At 33.7% G+C, this 10,935-nt stretch overlaps 2 protein-coding genes across 3 annotated transcripts; one reads left to right on the top strand and one right to left on the bottom strand.

Annotated features, from left to right (window-relative positions):
- The first annotated feature begins 740 nt into the window (after window positions 1-740).
- LOC118034724 (L-ascorbate peroxidase, cytosolic) lies at window positions 741-3,371 on the top strand. Of its 2 annotated transcripts, XM_035040082.2 has the most exons (10): window positions 741-895; window positions 983-1,119; window positions 1,237-1,411; window positions 1,481-1,546; window positions 2,225-2,273; window positions 2,364-2,446; window positions 2,561-2,640; window positions 2,777-2,879; window positions 2,994-3,052; window positions 3,159-3,371. In XM_035040082.2, the coding sequence occupies exons 2-10, from the start codon at window positions 1,001-1,003 to the stop codon at window positions 3,172-3,174; spliced, it is 750 nt and encodes a 249-aa protein (XP_034895973.1). In that variant the 5' UTR covers window positions 741-895; window positions 983-1,000; the 3' UTR covers window positions 3,175-3,371. The 2 variants fall into 2 exon arrangements, with proteins under 2 accessions (XP_034895973.1, XP_073267665.1); XM_073411564.1 differs by lacking the exons at window positions 2,994-3,052; window positions 3,159-3,371 and having other exon boundaries at window positions 2,777-2,964.
- Window positions 3,372-5,326: 1,955 nt separating this feature from the next.
- Window positions 5,327-9,508, bottom strand: LOC118034721 (tetraspanin-3). The gene is made up of 2 exons (XM_035040080.2): window positions 8,819-9,508; window positions 5,327-5,831 (listed from the first exon to the last, which is right to left on the bottom strand). Exons 1-2 carry the CDS (start codon window positions 9,332-9,334, stop codon window positions 5,490-5,492), a joined length of 858 nt encoding a protein of 285 aa, XP_034895971.1. The 5' UTR covers window positions 9,335-9,508; the 3' UTR covers window positions 5,327-5,489.
- Window positions 9,509-10,935: the final 1,427 nt, after the last annotated feature.

Below are 10,935 nucleotides of genomic sequence, written 5' to 3'. Positions count from 1 at the left end.
TCAAATGGAACCTTTTAACACAAAAATCAACTATTTTGGTAGTCGGACTCTTCCCCAACAACCACTTTCTCTCTCTATACTAGAATTTGATGACTCTCCCCCTCTCTTTCCAATAGAAAAGGGCTAAAAAAAAGTAAAAAATGAAGTTAGCTATCAAAATTTGTTGTCTTAAAATTCAAGAGACTAGTCACCTAATATCTAAAAAATATAAGGGAATTAAAATAAATGTTTCAACGAAACTTTCAACCTGCTTCTCATGTTACCTGAGAGTTTCACTTTAGTACTGTCTTAAAATTTAAAAGACTAATCACTTAATATCTAAAAAATACAGGTGGGATAAAATAAGTATTTCAACAAAACTTTTAACCCGATCTCCATTTTACTCAAGAATTTTACTTCATTCTCTTAGCTTTCAATTCAATCCTCCTTTCTAAAAAATATTCAATTGAGAATTAATTTAAGTTTAAAAAATTTAAATCATAAAATAAAAGTTTAAGAATTAAATAGAAAATTAAAAAGAATATATATTACTTTAACCCATAATAAATTATGAGAAAGTATAGTTCTTTTTTTAACTGATACTTTCAGTTTTTGTTGTAATTTTACTCGCTCCTCTGCCTCACCTACCCCAGTGGGGAAACCGTACCTGTATTAGTCAACAACCAACCAAGAATCCAATCCCATCCGTCCGTTTTCAAAATCAATAACGGCCCCAAGATGAACTAAATCCAACGGCTGGAGTTACGCTACTAGAACATTCTCATCTCTCTTATATCAGGTCCACCCATTTGCATCCGTCTGTATAGTAAAATATCATTATCATTTGGGAAGAGCCTGTGCTTGACTTGTGCCTGCCTCGCGCTAGGGTTTCCATCTGCATCCTCAACTTTCATCGGTCTGTTTTGGGTTCTATTTTCTCGTTCTTTTCCCGTGTTTATCTTACTGTGGTCGATCTAAAATATAGTTAGTTTTTTTGCTGTAGAATTACAAGTGAACAAAAATGACGAAGAACTATCCAACTGTAAGCGAAGAGTACAGCAAAGCCGTCGAAAAGGCCAAGAAGAAGCTGAGAAGCTTGATTGCTGAGAAGAGCTGCGCTCCTCTCATGCTTCGTCTAGCGTATATTCCCCTTCCCCTTCTTCCATTTACTTTTCTTTTTCCTCTTTCCATGTAAATGTTTGATTGGATCCGATCCAGTCTGATCCGATCGGATTGGTTGTTGTGGTTATGATTCAGATGGCACTCAGCTGGAACTTTCGATGTCAAGACAAAAACCGGTGGGCCCTTTGGTACCATGAGGTACTCGGCAGAGCTGGCACATGGTGCTAACAATGGTCTCGACATTGCTGTCAGACTCCTTGAGCCCATCAAGGAGCAGTTTCCCATCCTCTCCTATGCCGATTTCTACCAGGTACTGTCCTTTTTTTTTTTATAAGAACAAATTAATTACTGTGTTTTGATTGGTTTCTTTTCGGTGTAGCTTGCTGGTGTTGTTGCTGTTGAAATCACTGGTGGTCCTGAGGTTCCTTTCCACCCTGGGAGAGAGGTCAGTAATTTTCTTTTTCTCTTCCTCTGTTTGTTTTGTTTATTTATTGTTTGATCCCCTGCTTTGCTTTTGTATCGCCATTGATTTCTTAGGTAGTCATTGCCACGTTAGGTCTAACCTCAGGCTTTTCTGTTTGCTTTTGAAATTTGCATGGTCATTCTTCAACCTAGTAATTAAAATGGTGGGGAGGGAGCAAGGAGGTGGATTGGTATTTTGGCCTGATGTGGAACAGCAGTGTTTTAACTATTTCGCAACGTTGAACTTTGGATTCATCCATTTTTTATTGATTCCTGTTCTTTAAGCTTGACCTAGAATCTCTATTGAATAAATCTCAAACCTCACCGTTTGGTGATAAAGTTTGCTGCAAATTTTTTAATATTTTCACCTGCTGTACTGTCATGTCTTGTGTATGTTATGTTTTATGAAGAACAAACAAGCATTGTTCCCCTTGTCTGTGCTAGGAAGATATATTGTTCTCTGATAATATCATGTTTTGTGAACAATGAACAAGAATGTTCCCCTCGTCTATGCTTAGAAGATCTATGTTCTCTGATAGTACAGCTTCTTCCTATCTGATGTGACGATTATCAAACGGTGTTGTAGCCCTCACATTGTAGAGTTTTTGGTGTAAGCAATTTGTTCTATCACTTAATTTTCTGCTGCCCTGCTTGATTTCAGGACAAGCCTGAGCCACCTCCAGAAGGCCGCCTGCCTGATGCTACTAAGGGTTTGTTTGCTCCTTGTCAACTTGTCTGCAATTGAAAATGTAAAATTGATTTAGCTCCAAGTCATCACTCGTTGTATAATGCCTTTTCAGGTTCTGATCACTTGAGGGATGTCTTCGGCCACATGGGCCTCAGTGACAAGGATATTGTAGCTCTCTCTGGGGGCCACACCCTGGTGCGTTTCAAGTTTCAAATTGTTTCTTGAAATAATACCTGAGTGCTTGTTTGGTTTTTTTGTTTTTTGTCTACATTTTGGCGCTTGCCATGTTAATAATGATGAGTATTGCAGGGAAGGTGCCACAAGGAGCGCTCTGGTTTTGAGGGGCCCTGGACTGCTAACCCTCTCATCTTTGATAACTCTTACTTCAAGTGAGTTCTGTTGGTTGGTTTCCTTCGGAGCCTTCGCTTGTTTTCTGTCATATTTTCAGTGCACGAACATTGAATTTATGCTAGCACTGTTTTATGTTTCATTTTCCTCACATTGTATGTTTCTAAACTTCGTTAGGGAGCTCTTGAGTGGAGAGAAGGAAGGGCTTCTACAGCTGCCATCTGACAAGGCTCTTCTATCTGACCCTATCTTCCGCCCATATGTTGACAAATATGCTGCTGTATGTACCAAAAATATCATCTGTTGTTGTGCTTCAGGTGCTTGCCAAATACATGAAAAATTGCTGGTTTCCTGCTGCTGCTAATGCTGTCCTTTCCTCTTTTTACTTTTTTAGGATGAAGATGCTTTCTTTGCCGATTATTCTGAGGCTCATCTGAAGCTCTCCGAACTGGGGTAACTACAAATTTCAATCTTGCTTTTCAATGGTCTGGTTACCTGGAAGAATTACCTGAATTTTTGGACTGCTGCTCATTTGGTAATCTTTGGTATTTTTTGACAGATTTGCTGATGCCTAAGATTCTGATGGATCCACAAGGTGCTTGGCTCCGGCCATGATGTTTTCGGATCTTGTAGGATTTAGTTCAGCTGTATTGGTTTTTAATGAAACACTTGGGTTTTGTCTATGTTGGTTGCTCATGATGGGTGGAAGAGATGTCTCGGTTCTGTCGATTTGAACTCATCCTCTCGGAAAATAATATGAAGTTGTGCACTACCCCCTGCTAATCTCCAATTTACTTCCATATAAAAAAAAGTAATAAATTAATATTTCTCAGGTGCATTATAGTTTTGATTTGTCTATGTGAAAAAATCATGAAAAAACACGAACTTTTATATTTCTAATTGAAAAACATTATTAAAATACGAAGTATCATAGCAACAAATATTATTTATTTATTTGGTGGTGTGGTGGTTTTTGTGTTTACTGTTTAAAAACTATTTATATTTTAAAAGAAGATTTAAAATGGACATTAAAATGGATATTTTTAGAAATATAATAATTTAAGTTTTGTATAAAAAATATAGTTGGCCTTATAAATTCTCCTCTTTAATTAATGTTTGTTTAATTGAAAATGTATCTCTCTTTACCTAGGTTGATAATGGCATGGAAGTCGTAAGCTATTAAAATTAATATCCAAAAAAAAAAAAAATTCATAAATTAGAAAAATAAAGATAAAAAAAATATTTCAAAACATCTTTCAATCTTATAGTCCATTTGTTAGCAATCACATTCAAAAATAAACCCATCTTAAAGTCTGTCGCAATGTTTGGAAAAACTCAAGTCTAAATAGTTGAGTTGCTCATGGCAGCAAAGTCTTGTGCAGCTCATGTGGCTCTAATGAGTTCTCCTCTCTTCTTGTTCATTTCATGTTTTCAATGCCAAAGGACGAAGAAATGGAGAAATTATTGCAATGATGCCAATTAATGATTATGTAAGTTTGCAGGGAGCCGAGCTCGAGTTTTGCGAGGAAGGATTGAAAAAAATAGAATCGAGGACAAATGAATTTAAGGCATTATACATTTTTTTGCCAAAAAGTAAAGGTGAGCATGATTAATTACAAAATTCAGGATATGATGTTTTATTTTATTATCTCAAATTTTAAAAATAAATATTTCATATGCATATAGAAAAATTATGTATGGCAGGTTTATATATGATTATTTTGAAAGCAATATATATCATATACCTCAATAATTTTATTTCTAACAACAAAAACATATTTTAATAACTGAAAAATTAATTTTATTTCTAACAACAAAAACATATTTTAATAACTGAAAAATTAAAAATTAAATCAAATAAAAAAACTACTCGAGTTTTAATTTTAATTTTTTTTGTTTATTGAAGGTGCAAACCGCATCCATTAAGCTCCTATCTTCAAGATGAATCTATAAATATAAAAATCAAAATTATAGGTGATCAAGTTATTTTGTCAATGTCAATTTTAATCTTTGTTTTTTTAATGTTGTTTTCCACAATAATTAATTTCCCTCCCATGTAAAATTAACACGCCACGCAACACTGAAACAATCCTTGACATCTTGGGCACGTGCTAACATGGTATACGAGGAGAGTGAAAAAAAATCAAGGGTGACAAAAAAAAAACTTTCAAGGACCAAGTTGAAAGAATCCAAAGGTGGATGACAAACTAAAACAAAATCAAAATTTGATGAACTAAGAACGAATTTTTTTAAATATATAATGATTATAAATAGTGTTTTGTGAGAGAATAAACAAAAATAATATAGAAAAAACTGACATGTTTTAGTTTTATTGTTCGACACACAACACAACACCAAAACAATCCCTGACGCTCCAGACACATGCTAACATGAGACATGAGGAGAATGAAAAAAAATAGAGGATGACACAAAACAAATTTGAAGGATCAAGTTGAAAGAATCCATAGGAGGATGACCAAACTGAAACAAAATCCAAGTTTGAGGTACTAAGAACGATTTTTTTAAATAATAATTAATTAATAATACTAATAATAAATTTAAGAATTTAGGCAAAACCTAACTCACCCGGTTAAAAGAAATTTGTCATATCTTTACCCGTGGGGTAAATTTTAATTTGCTTTCAATGTTTAATGGGGTAAATTTCTACACACACAGCCATCTTACAAATGATGATGAGCAAAAGAGAGAGGAACACCGCTCTTCCCCTGGCTAGAAGAAACAAGTTTTTATTTAATAATATAGCAAAACCATAATTTTACATCCCTGATATGATGACAGAAAGGAAATCCAACAAAGCTTCCAGTTTTACATGATAACACTAAAACCATAATTTTTACACAGAAAGGAAATCTAACCAGGCTTCACTTGATTAGAGATGGATTCTGCTAGGCTGAGACTTGGTCATCCTTGCTTCCCCGGAGGGTTCATCGTTATCGATCCGGCGATTATTCCTGAAGGCTGCACAGCCAACCACATAGGCAATCACTAGAATGATTAATATGACGATGTTAATGACCGAGACCTTCCTCCAACTCTTCCTCAGGTTGGCTAGCAAACCAGCTTTGCAAGAATTGCAGGAATAGCACAGTTGCTCTTGATCGGAGTTCCAGGCGTAACAGTCAGTGCTGTAAACAACCCCTCCAGATGATGTCCAGAAAGTCTCGTTCACATAAGTGAAGCCGCATTCTGTAGGGGGCTTGCAACAACCAGACTACAGCACAAACCAAACGCAAATCTGTTGTTACGTAAAATGTATTGATAATTACACACCGAATACCACCAATCTATACAATAAATACAAGAGAGAGGAGAATATACTATACAGAGTGGGGTGTTCACTATATTTTGAAGATTGTTGATTTTTTTAGTTTTTTTTGTCATGTCTGCAGCGATGGAAAATTGGATGACAGTTCTACAACTTTGCATCATGCTAAAACCTGACATTGTTGACAATGGCGTCGCCCAAGTTCAAATAATATTCGATAGCTGATTAATTTGAAGCAAAGTTGAAAAATGCGTGTGGGAGGTGCCTCAACGTCACCAAAGGAAACCAAAAAAACTGACCTAACTTTTTGTAACCAAAAACTGACCTAACTTTTTGTTTAACTCAAATTTAAAAATAAACAATGTATAAATTGTTATGACGTGACCTAATCAAATTACTAATTTAAAAGCAATCTAGTTGACCAGTTAAAAAAATCTAAAGATAAAATTAAAAAAAATAAATAAAATTTACAAGAAAAAATCTCTCAACTCGATCTATTGTCTAGCTTGGGTTTGATATTAAACAGTTCGGGAATTGCCAGAAATGATTGAAAAATAATAGATGAAATTGAAAGAAAAAAAGACTAATTTTATATATATAAAAAAATCACTGTTAATATGAACCAAGTATTTTAGTATAGTCCATAAACAATGAAGCTGTATTAAGTTTCTCAAATCTTTAATATAAGATAGTAGGGTAATCAGATAAGATTCCAGCTTTCTGCATCCCCTTTTTATCTCTTTCATCTTTTTATTCTCTAGCCGTTACTTTTCATATTGAAAGGAGCTGCAACTTGAAGTATGCAAAGAAAAGAAAAGAATATTCATATAAACAAAATAATAAATAAATACACTAAGATTCTACTCTTGATACCGTACTCAGACTGACAAAAGGCACTATTCTTCCAACGGTGTTTTTTCTTTTATCAGGCTAATATCTTTGGTTCTTCTTGTAAAATATGCAAGATATATAGATTGTGAGTATAAAGGATGAATGTTTTTAGGTTTAATGGGGTGTGTTGACGATGACTGTTCAGGAGGAGGGGAGGGTCGACAAAGGTGAACAAGAGATAGGTGGGTAGAGCTGCGATTTCTGTACAATATTTTTAAGTTTATGATTTCAATTTCTTGAATTAGAATTCTTTCCAAACAAGAGAGTTCTCAAAATTTTAAAAATTGAGCTTATCCATAATCAAATCCTAGTGTTCCAAACAGGCTTTTATTGATGCCTGTTTTAAGTATCAAAGCTAAATGGATGTGTGTGTGTGTGTATATATATAAGTTAATTTGAGTAAAATTACATTAATTTATATTCATGCCACATATAATTGAAAAAAAAAAATCTTACAATAATATAATGCCAAGTGAAAACGGTTTTAGTAATTATTATTTTTAAGAGTTATGTATCTATCTATCTTAGCTATTAATTATTAAATTATGAAAGATAATTCAATATATATCCCTAACTTTTATTCAAGATGAGTTAAAAATCATTTACATTGGTTACTTTTTAATTTATGTCCCTAATTAATTTAATTATAATTGTCAAGATTTATATAAAATTATTTGAAAATCAAACACTTTTATATTTAATAAACATCCATATTTATTCATTTATAAATATTCTAAACAATCTATAAAAAATAATATAAATTAGCTAAACAATACATGAGCAAAACAAGTGCCAAAAAAACTAGCGTGTGTGTGTATATATATATATAAAACATATATAATATAATTAATTTAATTATAATTGTTAAAGAACAGCATGTAGATGGGGATGCGAGAGGGAGAGGAGAAGGCAGGTCGGCAGGGATGAGACGAATCTTGTAATGATGGTTTTTCTTACTAAAAATGAAAAGGTCCCATCGCCTTCTTTTCTATGTCAATGGATGAATAAAGCTAAGCTACTAAACTTTCTTTCTTTGGACAGTAGTAGGATAAAGCTAAGCTCCTTTCTACGAAAGAATGGTGGGGCTGTGAACGGCCGACATACAATTTCGTGACAAATAAGAAACAGCGACAACCGGTGGCTCTCACATGCCCTCATGTCGATGTCCCTTCTCCCTAGCAATAATTGGGGGGATTTTAAGAGAAAAAAAATTAGCGCAATTAGTTGAAGATTCCAGCACAATACAATATAAAATTTTTTTGACTAAATATTATATTTTTTATCTTGTCCAGTTTGTTTTCTGTTTAGAATTGTGTTGGAATGAATTTTAAAAATATATTTTTTGTTTAAAAAAATATTAAATTTAGATATTTTTAACGATTTTAATACAATATTATTAAAACGTAAGATTGAAATTTAAAAATATTATTTTAATAAATTTTCAAATAAAAAAATATTCATAACAATAACTGTAAACCACAATAAAATACTACTCAAAGTCTCGATCAAGAGGTCTTTAAATTATCGGGGAGGGAGCGGGAGTGGTGGGGGAAGAAAAATATTATTGTTTATTCATGCGGAATTCAAATCTAGGATCTGAACTTCTTCTTTATCCCGTACGATAGGCCTCCTTAATGCTGCATGCAAATTTTAAATTAATCATTTTTTTTTTGGAAAACGAGTTAAATAATCCTTCAAATTTCTAAATTTAATTCCTTGATATCAATCAAATTTAATTTAATATTAAAAAAATTCTTCTATCAAATTAACTAGAGAAACTATTTTAATTTGTTTTATAATTTATTATTACTGTTGTATTTGAGATTTTCAACTATTAATTGATTGGTAGTTGAGGCCACTGAGTCTAAGATCTTGAGTCGTTCTACTACTCCGACCCATCTCTAATCGCAAAACAAGTTCAGTATTCTGCTCAAATCGTTAGCTAAAACCCAAAACTTTTCAAGACTTGGAACACGATAAGAAATTATAGATTTGATATTTCTTGAACTCAAAATATTATGGAAAACGAATAAGGCACATACCTCAACAGAGCTGAGCTTCCTGCTAAAGAACATATCTGCAGTCTCAGGGACGCCACCATTAAAAGGTCTCCCCATCTTAGCACAAACCTTAGAATCTCGTATACAAGAGCTAATCTTGCGCCAGTAGCTATCACTAGCTACTCGATCCTTCAACCACCCTGAATAGTCCTGCAGATAATAGTCAGAGTACGCACGATTCGGGACTGGGCGGCCCGACCCTTTATCGGTGACAACATAGGCAAAGATGATGAAACCTAAAAGCGCGGCGATGATGAAGAACATAACAAATAGGTAAACCCACATCAAGAAAGTGTTTCGATAACACGCGCCAGCGAAACCGGCTAAAGAAACGACCATGATTGAGATCCCAATTATTATCAATGGCCACTGTAAGAATTTCAGACAATCTGTGTTGTTGGCTCTGCTGCTTAGCCATATACCACCTCCTAGGATGGGGATTGATAGCAAAAAAGTCAGGAAGTTGAGTACCCCTATCAAGTGATTGCTAGATCTCATGGTTGATCTTTCTCTGTTTCTCTCTCCCTTTCTGCAACAAGCGCGTCAGATCTCTCTCTCTGCTCCGTCTCTCTTTCTTTCTTTCTTTCTTTCTTTACTGTTAATTTTTGGGGTGGCCAGTTACAAGGTGAAGAAGAGAAATGATAGCAACGAAGGCAAAGATATAACGTTTGTCTGCAGGTGTGATATTTTACGCTCATAAATATCCTCGCGCCCGTACTGGGCTTACGTCAAGTTGGATTCTATTTTTCAAGGTACGGGCCCCGGTTTCTAAGCTCCGACCCGGCCTGTTACGGGTTATGGAGATTTGCTCTGCTGACCAACATGTCGTTTTGCTCCGCACGTGGGAGTTCTTAAGCATAGCTATAAAATTCAGTTTCACCTGGCACACGGTGTAGACTAAATTTCAAAAAACAAAAATCAACATGATGGGTACTCATGATCATATCGTTGTTATATTTTTAAAAAATATAAAATAATATCATGTTTTAAAAAAAAAATTAATGTTATTTGATTAAAGATCAATCAATGTCTAAATTGCAATGCATTAAGATGTTAATGCCTAATATTAAAAGTTAATTCATCCAATATGTGACTCGAGCCTTGAAGTGGATCATAATTTAGATTAAGTATGATAAATTTTTTTAGAAAAAAAAAGTTCATAAAAGGTTAGAAAATTAATTAAAGCAATAAGAGTTAGTGTTTTGATCAATGAAAGTAGTGACACATCATTCAAATAGAATGAGCGCATGTAGTGAGATGAAGAGCAAGCAATACTGGTGAGGTGCAAATCAAATGACATGTTGATGTGACCTCTCGATTCTATGGTTAAGCAATTTTCAATGAAGAAGATAACAATTTTGAAAGCTAAAAAACAAATTTAATATAACTCTAATTTAAAGGTAACCATATACCTGATAACCAAAGATATAAGAAAAAAGACTTAAACCCAGAGATAATCTTAAGTATGTGAATAACGTCATAAAGCCAGTTAATCTTCGATAAGTTAATGTACGATCTTTGTCCCAACAAAAAAAGATTGTTTTGCCACAAATAAAGAAAAATAAACTCATGTTTATTCTTCAACTAGCTATTCAAATTTGAAGCTAAAAAAAAACATAATATAGTCTCCTCTAACTAACACTCTAATGGAACCCTTTTGGTTTGCAAGCTAATAGGCCTAAACTAGTAATCAACTAATTTAAGTCCAATAATAAAATAAACTCCTAAACAATGTTTAATGTTGTTGTTTTATTCTCTTTTCCTTCCTTTTCTTTTACTCTCTTTCTTTTCAAAGCTTATTAGACCTTTTATGTTAGGCTCTTGGACCTTCCAATAGGGTCTATTAACAAAGTATTTCCTCATGTTTTTCCTTTCTACTCTTTTTCAGCCCTGATTTCAAGGGGTATTTATAGGAATTTTTTAGGTTTATTTGGTGGATTCCCTCAAAAATTAATCAAAAACTTAACCCTTTGATCAAAATGAAAGGGTTATGAACAAAAGCTAACAGCTGAAAGCTCTTCTACTAAGTTGATTTTGCAATGGTGATTTTGGTTTTAGGGGTACTTAGTGGTTCTCCTAGACTTAGAGGATAAGGAGTT

This window comes from Populus alba, chromosome 9 (genome assembly GCF_005239225.2).
Source record: "Populus alba chromosome 9, ASM523922v2, whole genome shotgun sequence".
NCBI lineage: Eukaryota > Viridiplantae > Streptophyta > Magnoliopsida > Malpighiales > Salicaceae > Populus > Populus alba.
The sequence above is the reverse complement of the archived record's forward strand: the minus strand, read 5'-3'. Positions and strand labels throughout refer to the sequence as shown.